Source organism: Anabas testudineus, chromosome 17, assembly GCF_900324465.2.
Source record: "Anabas testudineus chromosome 17, fAnaTes1.2, whole genome shotgun sequence".
NCBI classification, from domain to species: domain Eukaryota; kingdom Metazoa; phylum Chordata; class Actinopteri; order Anabantiformes; family Anabantidae; genus Anabas; species Anabas testudineus.
In genome coordinates this window covers 16,750,734-16,772,915 of record NC_046626.1, presented here as the reverse complement: position 1 = coordinate 16,772,915, position 22,182 = coordinate 16,750,734, and the positions used below count along the sequence as shown (strand labels likewise).

Sequence of the window (22,182 nt, the reverse complement as noted above, 5' to 3'; positions counted from 1 at the left end):
ACTATATTCTACCGTATGAGACATTATTAGATAGATTGTGATGCATCAATACATGCGTTGTATTTTATTGTTGTGGCTGGTTGATGTGCAGCTAACTTTTTTATACAGATGTGTTTATAGTAGTTTGATGGCCCCTAATCTACAGGTCAGGCCCTCTCCACATAAATCTGAGGCTTTTGTGATAATTAATGAGGAAGAGAAAAGAAGAAAACCAAATTCCAATCCACACATTTATATTTATTTTTTGGACTTTAATCTTAATCTATTGTTTTGTTAAAGGCTTAATAATTTAACCTCTGTAGGCCTTAAACATTTATTAATATTAGGCCATATCATTGAAATTGAACAATGGTTTGCCTTTCTTCTGAGGGGGACACACTAAAAAAGGTTAATTTCCTTTTAAGGGCTATAGTGTTTCTTTATGTACAGAAAAGCAAGTAATAGCTACAACTTTTAAAAATAAAGGGAATGTGGTAGGGTAAATAGAACAATATTTATTTTATAATGTGTACTGAACTATGAAGTAACATACAGTAAAAAGAAGAAGTACCTACTGTAAGTAAGTATTTGCACTTGCACAATCACTGCTTATCATGATCCTAAGTGGAAATCTGTGTTTGCATTCCCTATATATTCATTACATGCCAGAAGTACACTGGACACAGCATGTACTGTGCATGACACAGAGATGGCAGCCGAGCTAGTTGATACTGCTGCTGTGGGAGATAAGGAAGACTACTGAGCATCATCTCTGCTGAAGTACACAAAAAGAATTTCATATCTTCCCATACTCTTTCAGAATTTCATACAGCACATTAACGCCTTGCTTTATTGCCAACTGCGAAGCATTATTATAGCAAATGGAAGGCATCATAAAAATGCTAGACTTGTGATATAAAGTAATCTCAGCTCATGTGTGATGTGACATCCAGGGCGTCCAGTGCCAGAAATTAAAGTGACAAGTTAATTTCCTGACATTAGCAGCAGCAACGGCCTCTCTGTTTTTTCACATTACTGCCAGTCAAACTCACAATATGTCAATACTCTCTCACAAGATGATCTCTATCTGTCATTACTGGTCCTTCTAGGCACTCAGTGTAACTAATGCACATTATCTCGTGTCACATTATTTAAAATATGCCCCTATCATCGTCAATGTGTATCATCCTACAGTGTGTAATAGGAGTCTGTAAAAGAAATGTGAGTCTAAAATCAGGAGATCTCCTGTAATGAACCAGTAGTATCCTCTCATGCATCATTTTGGAAATGTACTCACCCTTTTGCCAGGAGGTCCTGGTACTCCAGCCTCACCAGATGGACCTGGAGGGCCCTAAAATAGAGTATGTAGAACACTTAACTCCACTTAACAAAAACTAAAGCACTTTGTTACATAATGAGAAAGCTCTACAAACAAAATCCATTTGTCACAGAATGGACATGTAAAATTAAATGACTAGTTCTATGAAATGTTATTGATTCAAACCATTCTGCATTCTGGTTATTGAATCTTGCTCTATTTGATCTTAGTATCAGAGTACGACTAGCTTTCAGATCATATTAGACTTACAGGTTGACCGGCCTCTCCATCATCTCCTTTGTCACCAGGTGAACCATCAATACCCTAAACACAACATAAAAATGAGTCAATTGTTATTTAACTCCAATAAAATTAATTAAACTGAACTTAAAATATTTTTAATAAAATGAAAACAATTAACTGAGGGATAAATGTAGCACTTACAGCAGCACCAGGCTCACCGGGGGGACCAGGGTCTCCTGGGAACCCGACAGGACCCTGCAGACAAATCGAGACAATGAGAAGACTGTGCATGACTCGGGCATTTGACATGATGTCAACAACTGCTCTGGCAGCAGACAGCTCGACTGAGAAATATGACACAGTGATGCTCTCGCTGACAGCTCTAATAATGCATCAGTCATGGAGGTTTGTGTGCGCGTGTGTGTGAGTGGAGCTGACATACAGGGTTACCCTTGGGACCGTCATCTCCAGAGGGTCCACGGGCACCTGCGGGTCCGGCAGCTCCTGGTGGGCCGGTTTCACCCTTCTCACCAGTTTCTCCTCTGGGACCCTGAAGGGATAACACATCACGGACTTGTCACCAAGAGAATCACATACACAGGGTCATACAGCCCTGCTTTGGCGAAATCATGCTAAATAAGACACAAGACAAATGTGGTGTGAAATCTGTTGCTCCAACTAACATCAATATATGCACCAAAATCAACTCCAAGATCTAAAAGCACAGGCTTTTCAAGAGCTGCCAATGAAACTGAAATGTAGCTAATAGATAATTTGCTGTTGAGTTTCATATTAAAGTATTAAACTAAAGAGTCCCTAATGCAGTACTGTTTTTTTTGCTCTAATAACAGGAGACAGTGCCTTAAAGTGTTGGCTATGACTATGAGAGTAGAAGTTGAAGCATATTTACAAGCCTGGAATCGTTACATGGCCCATTGGAGCCAAGCGCTTTTCTAGTCAATGCCAGCATGGTACCTTTGAAATTGACCTCAATGTGAGGCGAAACACTGGCTCTATCTGTCACTGTAAACAAACACACACAAGGAGACAGATATGTCAATACAACCTGATGGACTCAGGCTAACAGAGTGGCCCATACCCATAACTAAGGTGAGACCCCGAGGGTCTACACACCTGTCACTGGATCAATGGCACTGTTCCAATCTGAGTTTTTCAACATCAAAATAGCTATTGTGAATACTTTATCCTGATTTACACCACTGGAGACTAAAAAGCAGAGGCACCAGTGCAAGTAAACACACAGTCTGCCACACCAGGAAACAGAGTTTGTGCACGTTGTGTACTGACGTGGTTGATTCCCAAGTAAATGAATGTTCACTGAATTATAAAAAAAGATAACTTCACGTCATTTAACATTAATTTTGGACACATCAAATGATAACAATTTTACTGCAAACACGCTCTCTTCTCCCATGGCGCTTCTGTCGCACAACAGAACTCCAGGGACATTCTGACTTTTGCCTCCAGTAACAGTCTGTTACAGGAGGTTAGATTAATGACACCACCCACAGAGGAGGTATCCAAATGTGGCTGAGCTAATTATCTGCTGAAAAGCCCTCAGGTTGCTAGCATTTCTGCACACCAGCCTACAGTAATACTCAGAGGTAGAAAAGCTCCCACAGCTGAAGTGTCAAATAATAAACACAACTTAATTAGCTGCACTCGCAGATATTCATAGGCAAATATTTGAAACAGTCGCAATTCCACGTAGGATAAAAGACTGGATTTTGCATCATGCCACTTCCCACACATTTTAGTTTGTGCAGGAATAAATGGTCAGCTCACTTTTTCTAAACAATAAATGCTATGAGAGATTAAATGGATAGTACTATACTGTACTTACTGCGACACCAGGCTCTCCAGATGATCCTGGGTTGCCAGCTTCTCCAGTTTCTCCCTATTGTAGTAAATTGAAAATGTGGATTATCAAACTTAGTAGTAAACAATAGAGTTAATATACATCCTAAACCTTGTTAAAGAGAAACACTGTTCCCGTTCCTACCTTCTCACCAACAGCTCCTGCTGATCCGATACCACCAGGAGGACCTTGAGCACCCTATAGAACAATCACAGTGACATCAGTTAGACGTTACGGAAAGAAAGTAAGAATCGCATAGAAGAATTTCTCCTTTTTTAACCGAAGCCGACAATCCAACTTACACTAGCTCCGCCCGGACCTTGAGGACCTCTGGGGCCAGGAGGACCAGGTGGACCCTGTCAGCAAAAACAGAGGTTGTGATCAATATGCAGTAGTAAGGTGCCTCAAGCTTTACTTGCTAAGTGTACATTCAGAAATAGCAGACATGCCAGACTCACTACAGTCATTTTTCACACATTGCCTCATATTATATCTTTCTTTTGAAAAAATGTAATAGCAAAACACAGGAGCTGTGTTTTAATGATTTTCAGAAGCATTTTTCTGTGTTGCAGAAGATTAGGAACATGACTGACTCTTCAAGGCCTGAGTCAATGTAATAGTTAGTTATGGCTCAGGAAAGTATAGTGAAAATAACTATATGAGAACACAGGAAACAGAAAAAGGACAAAGAAATACAAGGTTTGCTGTCTCTGTGTAGTGCTAGTGGTAATTGAACTTTATTGTAGTCTAACTGTAGCAAACAGGAACAGCTGAAAAGTTTGTGTCAATACATCTTCCACAGACTTCTAAAGCACATGCCAAGTGGATGGTGGAGTTGCCAAACTCAGCCACCAGCCAAAACTCGGGACAATCAGCACAATTTCCCACTTCATTGGGTTGTACGTGAAAACAATATGAATCGCTGGAAAGGCGCAGAAAGAGATACACTCACCATAGGTCCAACATCTCCATTCTCTCCCTTCTCACCGGGAGGGCCGGGCAAACCCTGAAAAGAAGACAAATATTCTTCAAGACAAAGAAAAAAGGTCATGTGAGGCACCAACCGAGACAAAAGTGCGCATTAGAGAATCCACTGACAGTAGCATAAATACATTTTCGCGTCTCATTAACAGAAACTTTCAGATGTGTATTGAGTAGTGGGCTTTAGGCTGCAGTGTGATGGAGAATGCATTAATACAAGCAGAACCCCTGAGTGTAAACACACAATTAGTCAAAAAGGACACCTATTGTAATTAAAGGCTATGGGAGGCTTGCTTATAATCAGGCCTCTGTAAATTACAGGGTTGGAGCTCCATCCATCTATGTCTACGGGAAAGTGGAAACAAAGGGGACAGCGCAGGCGGTGCGTATTATCCAGGTTTGGGATTCAATCATGCTTGACTAAAACAGTTTGAATACAACTTGGGACCGAAGGTGCATCTGCAACAAAAAAACGTAAGAGCTCTCACTTTCTATTGTAGTTTATTGTCTATCTGCATAATTGCAGTTATTACTTGTGGTGTTAGTTTAACTCAAATGATGGAGCATGCATAAGCAAGAGGTGGGTGGAAAGGAGCGGTAATGATAAGTTACAGTATAACCAAAATGACATGGATATCGATCACTGAGATCACATATGTGTAGTTTCGGCCCATTTTGTTGATTTACTGTACCTGCAATGGCAGAGATGGCTAATTTATAACATATTCTGACTGGAGTTTTAGTCACAGTAATAAAGCATGATGCTGGTAAGAATGAAGAAATAAATAAATCATAAGCTTAGTTAATGTATAATGTTTGGTTGTGAAATAAATGAACTATTGGATAAGAAGACCGGAAAAAGAGAATTTCACATAGGCCATGTGCACACATATATAAATGCACACGCTACTGCTACTGGCACACATATCGGCACAAATCAATAAATGTTTACTTATGACCTGGCATTTTCCTCTTCTTTCCACCCACCCCTCAGACACTGCTGTAATCAAATCTGATATTTACTTTTCTCTGCATTCACATCTTAACCTCTTAATCTGAAGAATTCATCTGTTCGGTGAGGATTCCAATATTCCCGAGCAAACACAGCCCCGAGTCAGGGAAGGATTTCAAACCGAAGCCATTCATTTCCCATAGTCAAAAATCATTATGGCTACAGATAATTGCATTGAAGGGCTGAGCTCGCAGTGACTGCTGCCATCTATTGAAGGGCAGCTTAGCCAAACATAATTAAAAGAGTGGAGATGGAGTGCATTATGCCCAATTAAAAGCCAATTGCACTTAATAACAACGTTATCTGGCCCTATTGACCAGCGGGGCTTTGCTCTAATTTCATCCTCACTGAGTCCTTGGATAATTGACTTTGAGATATTTTAAAGTATGCCATTTCTTCATTCGTTGCCACCAAAGCAAGTTTCCTGAATGTCAGCTGATTGGCTTAAACAGCCAATGCCCTGAACTTTTGCTCCTCTTTCACTCTGTTGCAGTTTTCAGAAAAGGGAGCTGAACAGAGCAAAGTGGAGCCAGGCAGTAGAAACAAAAGTTTAGTTTAATCTTAAGCTTATGTCCAAATGGGGCAACTTTCTTTACACACAATATCAGGTGGGTGCAGACAGAGATTAAACATTTAGCTTCCTAAAATGAGGCTATGTCATTTTGATTGAACATTAAAAAGTATGGGCAGGAGTTGAGAGATTCAAGATAATAGTAAATCCTAAAATATAGTGTAGCATCTACCTATATTATGCAATTTTTATCAGCCAACATTAGCAATCATAAGGTAATCATAAGGTAAGTAAGGTTGTATGTAGAAAACCCTAAAGTCTGAAAAGTTACAATAAATAATCTCACTTCAATACCAATAGCTGGTGCATAAAACTGCAGGTCAATAACTGATGAAAGCCCTCAGATATCACATGTCTCCACAGTCCTACTATAAGCATAGTGTATTTTGTGAAGGCAGGGTTTGCTGGATGCCAGACAGAATATTTACCAGGACACAGCAAATATGCCTCTCCTCTTACCCAAATCATTTTTGAAGATGATTGTCTACTTGCTGCAGAGTTGCTCCCCGAGTTCCCCTAATTTCTCTAGGAAATGGATCCTGTATGTGTGTTCGGTTTTGTCTCTTATGGAACATATTTGCAAACAATATATGAATTGATACTATAAACAGGATAAAATAGCTAATCAAATGCCTCAGCAGCTGGTCACTTATTTGGGCCTGGGAGCACTGCAGGGGAGCGGTTTACTGCATGATAATGATGCAGCCTGAGTGGAAAAACCAACGTCAGTCTCGGCTCCACCATTAACACGGTGGCAAAATGCCAGATGCAAAATGTTAGCAGTGGTGATGGATTTTTAGCACTGTCTATGCTAGGGAAAGTCCTTGAGGGAGGAAAAGCATTATTTGCCTAGGAGCAGTACAAAGTGTTATTAGGAGCCAAGGCTGCATTAATAAATTATGATCTGTTTTGATGTAATGTAAATGATGTAAGCAGAGATGAAATGTTGTCAGTTTAAGGGGTGTGCAGGAAGTTATTCCGCTCTGCCTGGCCTTGACAATAGGAAAGCAACGTGAATATTTACTAGGCTAGTTTCAATTTTATCTGGTTGTCGTGGGTTAAACAGAATGAGAGAAAAAGAGTTGACATGCATGTGTTTTTGTGAGTCTAAAATATGGAGACTTAGAGTTACCTGCAGTCCAATGGGTCCTGGTAGACCTGGGAATCCTCTGGGTCCTTCGTCTCCTTTCTGGCCAAACATACCCTGCTGTCCTCTCGGTCCAGGCTCACCATCACTGCCCTGTGGACGGTCACACAATCCAAACATCTTTATTCTGAACCCCATTAGTCAGAGCTTCAGCTATTTGAAATCCACAAACACTTGTATCTATGTGTTTTTCCTCCTACGGGATTTCTTTGCCCTCTTAATCCTCTTGAAGGTTATGGAGTATATCCAAAGTCACATGGAAGAGCATGGGTCGATGCCCATATTCAGACACAGATTAGGATGGACAGTTTCCTTAATGCCTTTCCTGAAGGTCATTTGATGGCACTTTCATCTATCGATTCTCTATACACACATAGTTTTGCCTAGGGTCATGGGGCTGGAGCCTTTTCCACCATGCACTCTGGACAGGTCAACAGTCAATGTCAGCATTAACATGAAATCGACATTAGATCATTTTGATTTTGCGGCATTTTAAGTTTAGCTACGCGGAAAATGCATGAAAGTTATTTCAATTCAAAACAGAAAAGGACAAGGGATGCAACAGTGCAAACCACTGATCTACTGTGCTGCTGGTCTGCATGGGGAATCCTACCAAAGCTCCCATCAAGGAATACAGAAGAGCCACAGGGTTATGGTAAACAGTGTATATGAAAGATGCTGACTTTGTCTGTGAAGTCAGAGGTGCACAGGGCTACAGAGAATAGAAAGGGGAGACTACGGGGGGGAAGACTGAAGTGCTGACAAACTGGGAGTTTTCAGTTCAAACGCATGTCAGCACTTGAAAGTGCTCAAGGAGCTCTTGCTGAGCTCTGGGACATGTAGGCAGCCGGAGGCGCAGGTACTGAATGCAGAACAGTTTAAAAGGAAATGTTAGGTGATTACAGGTAGCGTGAGTACAGCTTTGAACTGAAGTGTCGGAGACAAGGTGGAGTAAAGTTTAGAGAGACTTTAAACACAGAAAAGTCACAATTCTGCCTGCCCCACCAGCTCCTCGGGGAGACTTGAATCAGAAATGTGTCTGACTGTAGTGTCCTGTAGAGTGGTGTGCTGCTTCATAATCATCATGAATGATGATATGTGTGAACTATAACTGTACTAATTCATCCCTGTGATAAAAAAGAATCATTCTATGCTTTTTTCATATTTAAGGTGGCCAATCAGTACAGAGTGGGGTTAGGGAAAGTGAGGCCTTAAAGAGATAGGAGCTACAAGGAGTTTCAGACAGAGGACAAGAAGACGTACTACATAAAGCAAACTGTAAGTAAGGTTTCAGTTTCTGAAACTTTAAATCATCCATAAATATTTCCAATGAGCAGAATAAAAATAATTCAGATGATGGCTAAATGCTAACAATGTACAGTAAATGTATATTTTCCAAAACCAACACGTTATTTTAAGAAAAACTGTTGAAATGTTTATGAATAAGAAGAGAAGAAGCTGAAGTTGTAATAAAAAAAAAGTTTCTTAGGGACTTCAAGGGACAATCATCATTAGTCAGTATATAATGACTAGCACTTAACTTCCCGACGGTGAACATTTAATACATTAAATGGTGATAATGTTTGTAGGTGCCCATCTGAAATGTACTGTAGCTTATACAACTGAATGAGCTGATTCAGCACAGCCAGAGTTAGATGCAGATCTGAAGTGCTTTATAACTCAGTATGTGTTTAGATTGTCCACAAAACAAAAGTTAAGTGGCTAATCAGTAATAATTCAGTATTCATGTGCCTCACATTCACACCATTTGAAATGGTTTCAAAAATAATTCTTATATATATATATATAGTTTTGCAAATGTACATTAAGGAACATTATTCTAAAATAGTACAGATAGTATATTTGATCAGTTTATCAGTTTTTATCAGTTTAAACATTTGATATTTTATCTATGTTCTATTGTAAATAAAATATGGGTTTAGGAGATTTGTCTCACATTTACACGATTCTGTTTTTATGTAGATTTTACACAGCGTCCTGACTTTGGGGTTGTACTTCTGCATTGTATACATTAGTTTATTCATGTTCTCTATACAGACAGCAACATTTTTTGGATTGAGACATGCTATAGTTGTAACTGATAATAACATTAGGGGGTGGAGTAAATAAAAGAGGGCACATAATTTTGAAACTACACAGCACGAGTGAGGACTCAGTTATGAAGATATGAATACACATGAGCAGACTGACTCACCAGGATAAACAACTGTTAAATAATTTGTTATTCAGCTTGGGTGCAATACCTGCTAGCGGCAATCCATCTCACCAGGTCTACTCTAGCCCCCACAGAGCCGTGCAAATGCTGAATTTTTTGCTAGAATGGTTGTTAAGGCTTGATAATTTACAGCAATGAGCTGTTAGTTGCCCTCAGGCCATCAGCTATTGTAGAAACAGGACCTTTCCTGTTGTGTTAATGAGATGAATGAGAGGAGGTTGTTCTGCAGTGTACAAAGCAGTATTTTAGTTGGTCTTAGGTCTGGTCTGGTCCCATATGAGGTAATATATGGAAATGATGGCAGGTTGCGGTATCATTGTATTTCTTAGAAGTATAATCCTGTGTAAGAATCACCAAACAATATAAATCCGAACCGATAATTACAGTGCAATTGATGACTGGGTGCTAAAAATACTTCCTTCTAAAGAAAAGGCTATTAAAGCTGCGATAGCAAAAATCATTTTGGGAATCCCTGCTATTAGTGAGCTGCCTCAAGGAAAAGCTGTGATTAAAATAACATTCTGTAACATTGGGATGATAAAACGAGGGGATTTTTAAATGGGGTCTGCAGCCAAAGGTTTCTGAAATGCAGAGGCAATAGTATAGGTATAGGAATACAGCTTGCATATCTCTGACTAAACACTTACAGCTCATTCAACGGATCGTCACACCACAAATCAGAAACTGTAAAACTAAAACAAAAATAAAAACTGCTGGCTGGTAACTAATAGATTAAATCTAGTCCTACTTAACCAGACAAAAAACCTCAGCCTAAAGGCTTTTGGTCAGGTTCCTGTTCCTCTCTTGAATAATCATCTTTGCAGTCTTCACGAGGCCTTGAGGTGGAGTAAATATTTCAAATTTAATTTGGCATTTCATTGTTCTGACCCAGACCTCATCACAGTAACCAGGGGCTAATGTGGGCTAGAACACTTACATTTTTAATAACTTTCATGAAGAAAACATTGATTTGAAAAAGTAAAAGACGACATTTGGAGTCGATGTTCGTTTGCATGTGTTACCAGGTGGTTTGTGGCGCTTATTATATGTGAATATGACATCCAATAAAAGTTAAGCACAATATTTTTAATAGGGGAGAAGTTGGCATCATATGGCCAGAAGAAGTGATACTCACTGCTGGACCAGGAGCTCCAACCACACCCTGGAGACCTGCTGGGCCCGGTGGACCCTGAAAATAAGGAACAATGAGATATACAGTCTGACAAACAGACAAAATACAGCAGCATGTTTTTTATTGTGTAAACTGCTTTAGGCAAAACAACCTAAAATGATGTTTTATAAATGCCAAGTAAGATTTCTGTTTTACTCAGTTAAAATCAAATCACTTGGATTCTCCTTCAAGAACTCACGGCTCTAAAAATAATAAAGAGATAAAATAAAGACTTACAAGTTCACCCTTGTCTCCTTTGCTTCCCTTCTGTCCAGGTCCACCGACTTCTCCCTGCAGTGCAATACAAACAGCAGTGCTCACATCTCTCCCCTTCATCTTAAAAGGCTCTTGCCTCATATGTTTATTCAAAGTCCAATATCTTAAAGTGTCACCTCTACCACAACTGAGCAGTAAATATTTCTCAAGAGATTCTAATTTGATTGGCCCACAAAGATCTCGGGCGAGTGTTTGCAATTAATTGATTGGCTCCCTGTCTAACCCCATTGGCACTATGATTGACAAAACAGTGTGATAGAAGACGTGACTGGGATTAGGAGAGGTGTGATGGTTACAAATGTAAAGATGCAGATCTGCAGCTCACTGTATCAGCTGTGGATGTGGGATTTGTTGGCCTGAGGACTGGGGGTAAACAGTCTGCATAAGCTATTGGCTACTTTGTTAGATGTATCTGTTTGTGTTGAGAAATCAACATATTGTATCAGTAACAATATTTATTATCAAAGCAAACTCAAGGTTGAAAATATGAACTGAAACAGACTTTAAACAACTTTACCTTGTCGCCATCCTCTCCAGGGGGACCCTGAGGACCAGCTGAACCAGGTAGACCGACAGGGCCCTGAATGCCATCACGACCAGCAGGGCCCATGGGACCTTTCTCACCCTGAACACAACGTTGATAACAATCATAAGGAAGTTTTGTATTATCAGCAGCAAAGCATCACTGTCCTCACATTTTACAGTGCATAGTGTTGTGGAGTGTTTCACTGAGTCAGAGTTAGACGGAAATACTCACAGGGCCTCCCTTTTCTCCAGCGGGGCCAGGTGGTCCTTGGGGGCCATTGCGGCCTGTCAGACCAATGGGACCTCCAGGGCCAGCAGCACCTCTCTCTCCAGGAGAACCCTGTCACCAAAGAACAAAGGCCTATCTGTCATTGCTGCATTATGCGGGGGCTAAGAAGTAAAGTCAGTTTAGGAGAAGATGAAAGACACAGGAAGTGTTCTTGGTGCAACTCAAAGCATGAAAGTCTGACTTTAGACGTTAGAAACACAGCTCCAATTAAAATAAAAACCTTCAAGTAATCACCTTTCCGCTGACTAAAACAACTATATAAGCTTTATTGTTTTGTTTTGCTTTTCAATTTTGACAGAACAGAATACCCAGATTTAAAAAAAACTAAAAATATTCACTGAAGTTTAGAAAAAAATGTGGTGCTTTTACAAGATACGACAGTGGTTTTATTTGATTACTGTAAGGAGCTGTAAAATCAATAATAATAAAGTACTCTGACTTAACAGAAATAAAACCATAAACTCAAAACAGTAATAAGTACATCAGCCCTGCAGTCAGCCTCTAAGCTTTGCTGAGAGGAGAGCTGTGCTGAGTAGTGAACTCCAATCTAACTAATAGGACTCAGCTGCCAAGGCCTTATGGAAGGTCTCGCCATTCTTTCACACATCAGCGTGTCTTATTACCCTGCTCATCAGCACACCTGGGTTAGTCCTTATCGCTGCACAGGTGGATCTAATAACTGTGACCAAATCTATGATCAACAAGTCCTTATTGCATCGCCCTGTTGCAGCTAAGGAAGGTCTCAGACTGCCTCAAATAAGTGTGTGTACCGGCCAAAGCTGCACACACACACAAAAACAGGCAGACACACATCCAATATCTGTGACTCAACGTGTCGCACGCATCTTTTTGATTCTTTTTTTCATGCTGTTTCTCCGTCTGTCTCTTTTAAACACACACACACCCCTCTCTAAAAAGACTATAGAATAGCAAGACATGGCACTCTCAGACTTTCCCACAACACAACAGCAGCTCAATCTCTGGCAGGAAATCGATGGGGGAAAATATCAGATCTCCTGTGTGCGTGGGCATTGCACACCGGCCTCTTTTTTCACCGAGTTTTTCAAACACTACCAAAACAGTCCATCACATGTTTTCAGCCAATGGCTCACTTTCAAACCAATTTAAGAAAACTATCTCATTTTGCAGTGGAAATGGTTTCACTCATTCAGAGAACGCCCCTCTTCTCGCTTTCATCATCTTTTCAACCGTGCTCTGCATATCCGCTGTCATCTAATCTGGTGTTTCTCTGTCGCTGGTGAGCAGGGGCAATTATCGGGAGCCTGCGTTTAACGCTTGAACAAAATGTCAGACAGTTCAAAGCTGCCTGTCAGTCAGCTTTCTGTGTAGATTCACCGCCGGAGCTCCCAAGGCTTTTCATTGCATATATCACTAACTGAAGGGCTCAAAAGCAAAGGCAGGAAAAAAAAGGGGCCCTACTTATTTATGGATTGCCCTGCCACTCCTGCTCCTTTTTTTAGGGTCCTTAACTATGAAAGGACAAGTAAGATGTGACACAGCGTTGTATAAGAACACAGACGTAGTGTTTAAGAGGATATCTGCTTCTGTGATTACAGTCAAATCAGCGATGCAGAAGATGTAACACAAACAAGCACAGTCACTAGAAAAACATGCCAAGTGTAATACAGGCGCTTATCAGACGAACGAAAAGTTTCTCTAAAGGTAGCGGTCATGTGAAAAATCAGGATGATGAAAACGGGACACGGACTTCTTCCACAGCAGTTGCTATGGCAACTAAACGTAAAAACAGAAAACATCACACACCAATCAAACGACTGGGATGAAACTAGTTGTTGAAATAGGCAATTAAGCAATGATTAGGCCATGCTTCAAAGTCTCTGGTTGGGCAGTCGCTTTAATTTCAAAGCTAAGAATATCTATTAAAGGTTGTAAAAACACCATAAATCAAGCAGCATATTGCTTTTATCACATATTCATAAGCCTTTTATTATAAACTAATAAAAATGTATCTATGCACAGCTAATATGTTGATTGTCTGCTGGGCAATATAACAGTGAAAGAAAAACAACATCAGTGTGAGAGGTTTAATAAACGAATGATTGTGTGATTATGGATGTGAATGTTATGTGTTCTACACCACGTGGCTTCACACCATTGAAATAAAAAAAAACATTATTTACAATAAAAGTAGGAGTTAAAATGTTTTTTTTTAATTCTGCACTGCATCATAGTGTCCGTCTATTTATCTATGATAGTCCTGATTTCAATCACGCTGCCCTGTCCGACTTTACCACCCTCCACACTGCAGTTTACATCGCATGTGCTGCTGAATCACTGGATAATGGAGCTACGCACAGCATGTACAACTCCATTCTCCAAAAGCACAAGTCACTTTTCACTACAATCTCTGTGGCAGGAGAGATGAGGTAACCATAGTAACAGGCTACTTACGTTGGGGCCAGGGGGACCCTGAGGCCCTTCTCCTCCCTTTAAGCCAGCTGGACCCTGAAAGCAGAGGACAGGAGAGGGTTAGATCTCGCTTGCTGCGGGCCACTGCTCAATGCCATTCAAAGAGCAGTAATCACAGCTGTCAAACGGACCTTTAAATGTTACTGTGTGTGTATTTGTGCATGTGTGTAGGTATGTGTATACTTGTAAATGAGCATCCAAAGGGCTTGGATCCAGAAAGAGATACAATAATTAGCAATTTGATGGTCTAGTATTAAAAAGGAGGAAATCTTTATAAGTAGTTTAAAGGCTGCTTCTTCTATATTGGTGATGCTGCTGATTATTACATAAACATGATAATTAATCAAAATTAGGGAGAGAGACTCGGTTCAAGTTTTCTGCATCCTTCCTACAATATAGATTAATGATGTATGTGCATGAAATCACAACACAAATATATGATGAGCTTAGTTTCTATTTGCTCTCACAGTTGTCATGTTATTTACCGAGGCAATATGTTCACCCGAAAACATTAAAAACATGTTTTCTTACTTACTCCCAGTGGTACATGGAATTGCATATAGCTTTCGTTTTGAATGTCCAGCTTTTGCAAAACCAAGTCTGGGAGATTTCTTTTGCCATCTTAGAGGTGAAAGGATTTTTTTAATGGGCTGGTCTGTGAGGAAAAATTACATCTAAAACATCCAACAGCACAGAGTTACTTTCTTCTAAAAAAATGTTCACAGCAAGGTCTGTGGATTATACAGAGGACTGAAACTCTATTCATAGTATCCCTTGATGACTGATGTAAGACTGCAACCATCATTTTCATTATCGTCAGCTGTTGGATTTGTCTAATATAACCACAGTAATTTGGTGATATTGCACATAAATAATTCATGTAATCTCAAGATTCAAAAGAGTATTTACAGTATATTATTAATGTCAGTGGGTCACAAGCTGAGTTATAGTCCATCTATCTCTGGACCCCTGTCACCTTCTCAAGATCCCAGCCCTTGAATGTCAATGCTTTCTGAAACATAGCACCAGGAGGTTGTGGCTGCATATGGAAAACACAGCTCAGCAGAGGCGGTAAAGACTTTCATTATAATAACTAATTTACAGGCTCTGACCAAGCCAGGGGATGCAGGAGCTGCCAAGCAAGCCCTCCACCTCCCCAGCTTTCACATTTTAGCATGGTGCATTAGAAACCTGGAAGGAGCTCTGTTTGCCGAACACACAGAAAGTTATTTATTGGCTCATATACTGCTACTGTGCTTTTCTTCAACACTGAGAGATGGCATGATGCGTGTGCGTGTGTGTTTGCATGTGTGCACCTCTCTACGTCTGTCCAGAGGAGAAAAACAGATTTTTTGTGTGTGTGCTTGCCTACGCTCCCTCACCAAACACAATAAGGTGAACTTTGATGTTCTTGCTCATCCAACAAGCTTACACGTTCATGTAAGTTTGTGTCTCTGTGTGACTGGATGGGAGAGAATGGGAGACTGTTTGCTCGTGCGGTGTGTGTGTGGCTGTGCTGATGTTATGAAGGGAAAGCCATCCCTCTACACATGGGACAAACATAATAGTGGTAATAAGTCTGGGCAGTGCTGTCTTGTGCTCTCTTAATGGTCAGCCTTGAAATGAGCTTCACCCTCAGTCCCTAAAGCTGATCCTCCGTCAGCCTCAGACAGCCGTCCGCTCTCACCTTGAACTTTTTCTCACCCACACCAACTCCTTTGGAGAATTAAGTTGGGTTACTCAGCAGGCTAGGGTGCATGCAATGTACTCACAAAGTCATGGCTCTGAATCTGAATCAGACAGCTTTGGCTCATTCTTAGATTAAAAACGAACAGAAATCCCTTCAAGAAAAGGCTGTGAAACTAGTTTGGCTTTAATGCAGAGTTAAATGACTCTAAAATTTCCAGACCACAACTGTTTGAGAGACATTTACTAGTAAACATGTTGCACCGATTCCACATTTACAGCATACTATAACATATTTTAGCATTCCTGAGGTCCACAATGATAAAACATGTCAGTAATGCTTGCTGGCTTAGTCCTCTTTAATATTTCTATGTAAGCCAGTCCTGTGCCTTTTAGCCAGGTCTACTGCCAAGCCTGACATTTGGTTTAACAGCAGGTTGTTTGCTTGGTAATTGGGGTTTGGAGCTAAATTCAACCGGGTGTGTGCTCAGGATGTGGTATGACACACTTCTATGTGCACATGTGGGTATGTTTGCATGAGCTTATTAATGTCTGGGTGGTCTGTATATGTTACCATGCCCCCTGGAAGACCTCTTGTTCCCTGGAAGCCCTTCAAGCCGGCAGGCCCTGGCTTGCCACCGTGACCTTGAAGACCTGGATCACCCTATAGAAGACGATGGAATAATATCTACTTAAATAAAATCTGATATACAGTACAGTCAGGTAATCATTAAGCACAGAACTGCTTCAGGTGAAAACGATGAAGAGAGCTGAATCCATCACACAAAACACAAAGAGACTATTTGTTATAAGGTGAAATTATACTGTATTATTCTGGAACAATAACAATAGCAATAGTTTAGGAACTAATGAGAACAAAGATGGATGTGCCATTTTCATCTTTATCAAAGGAATAATATTAGAATACACTGGCAATAAACAATGGCACTGCATCTATTTTTTACTTTTTTAAATCATTGTTCTTATAATTCTTAAACTACCAATTTAGTTTAGTTTTCTTGTGAAACCATTTGTTTCAAACACTAAGGGACCTGCAGAATTAAAAACTATAAATTCTTAAAGATTTTACATTGTGAAATGTGTTTCAAAAATAAGTTCCTATTCTGACATTTACAGAAAAATAATGAAAAAGGTCATATTTCAATTAACAAAAGCACACTGTTCCATTCCATTCAAAAACCTTGTAGAACTTCAGATGTTATTCTGCTGTTTGATCTTCCAATACAATACAATTGGGTGCTTCTTTTATATTTCTCTTTATTATACTTTTTTTTCCCATAAATAATATTATAATAAAATTTGAATAAATTGCAATGGGTTATTTAAGAGCAGGGATAAATACAGACATTAAATAACTATAATAACCTTCTTTGAAAGAAGCCAGACAGTGAGTTCCTCTATGCACAGACAGGGGGAAATCCAAGGAGGAAAAAAAACATAGAAAATACATGTACATACTTGTAACTGGTGTAATTTGCTTGTGTGGCATACATAGTTCACGCTCATTTACCTTTCCACCCTCTTTTCCAGCAGCTCCAGGTAGACCTTGCTCTCCAGGGGGACCAGGAGAGCCGGGATGTCCTCGCTCTCCACTTGGCCCTGTCTCTCCAGTTGGTCCCTGTCAAGGACAACAGAGACATGTGTTTTACATTTTTGTATCTTAATGTAACAGAATTGTGTATTAACATGTGCATCATCTCTGCAGATGTCTCATAATATTTAAAAGCAGACATACAAAACGTAACGTGGTAAAACATAATATTGAAGTGATATGAATTGTCTACTACCTGTGGTCCAACCACACCGCCTGGTCCTGGAGGTCCTGTCTTTCCTTGGAAGCCCTGCAGGGGAAAACAAAAATACTGTTCTGTACAGAGAAGTGTATGTATGTACAGCTTACTTAGTACTACACAGCACGTAAAGTGTCTAAGCCATAAAGAAAATCAGAAGAACCACATAAGAACTACAGTACATTCATTAAAGAACTGTATGTGTGAAAAAGATGGATGTTAGAGTCTGTTCTGGTATCTGAAATTAATTAGATAAATACTTTTTGTATTTAATTTCTCCTCTCCTACGTTTTACTTTTTGTAAAAACCTCTTTGTGAGGGTGAGGTTACGGCGTGAGTGGGCGCTGATGCATGCTGTTCAGGGTCAAATGGCACGAGACAATGCAATTATGGGCGAAACTACCCACTCACCGTCTCTCCCCTCTGTCCAGGATGACCAGGCAGCCCATCTTTTCCTGGTGGACCCTGGAGGTAAAAAAGCAGCGAGTTCAGGAAAATCAACACACCAGTTTGTACGTGTGCGTTAATATTTAAAAAGCTTATCTAAAAGGTGTTAACATGAACTTGTTGTGGATGGTGCTAACTCACTGACAGTTTGACAGCAGCAACTTACATTAGGTCCTTTGGGTCCTGGGAAACCGACAGGTCCTTGTGGTCCTTGAGGTCCCTTAAATACAATTAAAATGGAGTGAGTAAGGAGTTTAAACAGATTTCGTAGATGAGAAATAATTACTGCCTTTTCATTATAAGTAAGTCTCTAGAATTTTAGCTGCACAAATTAGTAAACACAAATTGACTTTATTTATCTGTGTCTTAATTCTCCTGTGATTTATTTGAATTGAAATACAAATATAATGCCCCTGAGTGTATCTTTGCAGAATTCAAGAGGCACTGATCAAAATATATCTGATACTAACCCTCTCTCCTGGCGGACCAGGAGGTCCATCATTGCCTGAGGTGCCCTGAGGAGAAAGAAAAGGCACAGAAAAATGTCAGCCTTGTCAGAACTGTCAAAGTATGAAGTGTGAATAAACTTTATGTAAAGCACAGACACTAAGATTAGATAGGGATCGTGTTTGCACATTCATCTTTGTATGAATGTTCTATGATTTGCCACTTAATAATTATTTTATATTCATTATTTATTATTTTGCATTTAATGTGATACAGACAGATTTAGTGTTTAAGTATGGAAACAATCCTGGTAATTACAATTGTTAATTCACAGATATATGCCATCTATGTGACATCTGACATCTATACTGTACATACCATAGGTCTCAACAAAACTAACAGCAAAATTAGATAACACAATAGCTACTTTAGTACAATGCCGCTGCAATTTCTCATTAATATTTCTTTTTACTAGCTCTTTGGAAATGGCTTCTGATATACTGTGGAACTATCTGATTATGCTGTATTGATATCATTATCAAAATGAACAAGAAATAATCATTATTAACATAAATTCTACTAACAAAAATAATAATAGTTGATAATAATCAAAGTTAGCTCCTTTACTGTTCTTACCTCAAAATAGCTACCAGTAAAATATCCTTCAAACTCCTTTTCTGTATATGATCTTGTACACACATTCATTATCATTGGTCCCAATATTTCTATTTCTATTTCTATGTCTAAAATGTCTATATAAATATAAATGTCTAAAATATAATTAATTACCTTTGCACCAGGTTTCCCTGTTGGTCCTCTTGCACCACGTCCACCACGTGGACCCTAAATACACAGTGCATTAAGTAATAGGATACAGGAAAGCAATTTGCAGCTGTTCAATGTAACAAAACAATAGAGAGCAAAACAAAGAGTTATTGTACAATGGGTAGGTCAATGTCTAGTGCCCTCTCTGCCCACCTCTAAAATTCCCCACCCTGTACATAGCTCCTTTAAAAGGCAAGAAAATGAATCCCATACACAACTACAGGGAAAGAGATTTTCATTTGTACTCATTAAATAATTTATGTAGACTCGGACTGTGTTGGCAGATAGTTTATAGGTAGAAATGCCTACCGTTGGGCCACGTTGCCCTCTAGGTCCAGATTTGCCTGCAATTCCCTTGAAAGAGAAGAAGAAAAGTTTTGAGTTAGGATAAAAGCTTTCCTTGTACCATCGGCCAATGTAAGTCGTTCATATCTTTTCATAGGTTTAAGCTAAAGCACTTATGTAGTAACAAATACCCTCAAACAGCAGACAGAGGTGAATCCTGAGGAGGTTTGAGACAGGTATGAAATAGAACCATCAGAGGATCTTTGGATAAAAATAAATAATCAAATTGCTGAGGTAAGTGGTTACCCACTGGCACTTGACAGCTTGAACTACCTGTCAGTTCTAGCATGTCGGGGCCAGGGGTGTCTGCCTCTCAGTGTCCGTCTGAGAGCAGAGATGAGCTTGTCTCGTCAATAATAACCCTCCCCACCACTCTACAGCCCTCACTCTCATTCCCTTGTCCATAATCCACAATTGGACCCACTCTACCGTTACGTTCTCGCAGCTGAATACAGTTGTCAGTCCTACCTCAAGTGCTGAGTCCTGATTGTACTAACCTTAGCCCCGTTGCCACATTCAACACTTTTGGGAACAGCTGGAACAATGGGCTCTATATCAGTATCACACCTCATCATCCTGCTGTGGCTGAATGGTAACAAATGCCTGCAGCCAGCTTCCAAAATCATGTAGAAAATCTGGAGGTTGTTGTGGCAGTATAATGTTTTTGAATGAAATGTTCAACAATCACAGATGTGTCGACACACACCTACACAGAGTATCATAGAGTTGCATAACAACACTTCTGCTGCTACATCCAAAGCAACATTTTAGGTATTCGTGGAAAGTCAACTGATTCCTGTAGTGTGTAAATCACATTAGCTACTAAACATGTTAATTTGCACTAAAGGTCCTCAATTACTCTTCAATTAGTTGCATTTTGTGCATCCTAGAGTCAGACAATTATCGAATTTTTGAGTTCATTTTGCTTTGTAACCTGTACCTGTATAAGATATAAGGCTAAGGTTAGGCTTAAAAACAATTGAAGCCAGGCTCCCATAATGACTAGTGTGAGGTTGCTGTTGCATTTACACATACAAAACATTGGCTCAGTAGCATTTTCAATTTGGGAATAATAATTAAATCTACTTAGTTAAACTAAGTAGACTGAGTGTGCATGTCTTTAATAGGAAAGGAAATAAGGTATGTCGTGTCTCACCCTTGCTCCCTTCTCGCCATTTGCTCCAGGGAATCCATGGAAGCCAGTGGAGCCCTGTAAGACACATAGGCGAAATGTGTGAAAGTGAAAAGAGTTTTAGACCTAGGAGAAAGAATTGGATGGTATAAAATTAGAGATATCTGCTATAGAGTCTGTCCAGTAATAATGCCACAAAGGTAGAAGATGACCTAACAGAGCTCCTTTTGCACTTTACTGAACAAAGCTAATTAACAGAGGAACTGTAAAGGCCTAAAATAAGCTCTGCCATACTAGCCAGCAGATTGTTATCATTTTATAATTTGTGATGTGCATGTTCCCACAGATAAATGAGCACCCTGTTTAAATGCTTCAAATGTGCCCAAAGGGGAAGTCTCCTCCTCGCCACTTAGAGACTTTCTGTCACACAGACAGACAGATGTGCAGTTAGGTTGTTAGAACAGTTAAGAGGCAAAATAGGAAGATAAAAAAGGCAGTGGGAGCAAATAAAGACAAAGTAAGGGGAAATGGCAAATCCCCTTTGATACCCATCAGCAATTTAGCTGTTGGGCTTTTGCAGGCTGTGCCTTCTGATAGTGGTGATGGTGCCAGTCAAACAAATACTGGGAGGGCAATCACTGCTGGATGAATAAATGGAGTAGCTTACCAATACAGGTTCACATTATGAAGGTGGGATGAATACCGTTTGTATTATTTAGTTTAGTTCGTCTTTGCTGCACAGCAAGGTCACGTGCATGCCTGGGTGTGTTGTGTTTAAAACATTCTCCACTCACATGCATATGTAAACAAGGCATAATACTGTGCAGCATGAGAAAGGGCACCACAACAAGGTGGCATGGGCAGAATTGCAAGATATTGCAAGGTAAACAGCCCAAAAACTGTGGAGACAGCAGGAAGGGAGATCTATGCTGCTTAATTTGTTTTTCACAGGGGTGCAGTTATGGTAAACTGAAAAGAGAGCTGGTACTGGACAAGCCTGAGTTGCACCACGGAGATAAGACAGTCCACTGGAGCTATTGCAAATGGCATCCAGAATTAACGGTGTGGGAAAGCTGTTAATAGAGAGTGATGGGGTGCAGCAGCCAAACAAAGCCAGTGGAGGGATTCATGTGCAAGCTGATGGAGGGGGATAAAGGCTGCAAACGAGCCAGGACTTTGACCCTGAACCTACTCATGAGGACACTGTGACATTTTATAACACTGATGATGCTTTGAATCAAAAAGAGGAGCTTTTTTTGTTTCTCTCTCAAAGAATAAATGGTACTTGATCTGTTAAACTCTATAAATCCAGTCCCAAAAATTAAATATAGAGTTCCTGTCTAACACAAAGTAAAGTATCTTTAAGAGTATAGTGATTTTTGTCTATAATAAGGATCCTCATTATACATTA

At 39.8% G+C, this 22,182-nt stretch overlaps 1 protein-coding gene across 2 annotated transcripts in view; it reads right to left on the bottom strand.

Moving 5' to 3' along the window:
- LOC113172376 (collagen alpha-1(XI) chain-like) overlaps nt 1–22,182 on the bottom strand; it is a 69,900-nt gene that overhangs the window by 8,308 nt on the left and 39,410 nt on the right. For both annotated transcript variants that reach the window (XM_026375316.1, XM_026375314.1), the window contains 23 exons: nt 20,796–20,849; nt 19,604–19,648; nt 19,259–19,312; nt 18,493–18,537; nt 18,189–18,242; nt 17,987–18,040; nt 17,573–17,626; nt 17,296–17,403; nt 16,339–16,428; nt 14,061–14,114; nt 11,571–11,678; nt 11,331–11,438; nt 10,775–10,828; nt 10,502–10,555; nt 7,116–7,223; nt 4,372–4,425; nt 3,722–3,775; nt 3,564–3,617; nt 3,405–3,458; nt 1,983–2,090; nt 1,742–1,795; nt 1,568–1,621; nt 1,277–1,330 (listed from right to left, as the gene is read on the bottom strand). In XM_026375316.1, the coding sequence (XP_026231101.1) occupies nt 1,277–1,330; nt 1,568–1,621; nt 1,742–1,795; nt 1,983–2,090; nt 3,405–3,458; nt 3,564–3,617; nt 3,722–3,775; nt 4,372–4,425; nt 7,116–7,223; nt 10,502–10,555; nt 10,775–10,828; nt 11,331–11,438; nt 11,571–11,678; nt 14,061–14,114; nt 16,339–16,428; nt 17,296–17,403; nt 17,573–17,626; nt 17,987–18,040; nt 18,189–18,242; nt 18,493–18,537; nt 19,259–19,312; nt 19,604–19,648; nt 20,796–20,849 (1,530 nt within the window). The remainder of the gene's footprint in view (nt 1–1,276; nt 1,331–1,567; nt 1,622–1,741; nt 1,796–1,982; nt 2,091–3,404; nt 3,459–3,563; nt 3,618–3,721; nt 3,776–4,371; nt 4,426–7,115; nt 7,224–10,501; nt 10,556–10,774; nt 10,829–11,330; nt 11,439–11,570; nt 11,679–14,060; nt 14,115–16,338; nt 16,429–17,295; nt 17,404–17,572; nt 17,627–17,986; nt 18,041–18,188; nt 18,243–18,492; nt 18,538–19,258; nt 19,313–19,603; nt 19,649–20,795; nt 20,850–22,182) is intronic.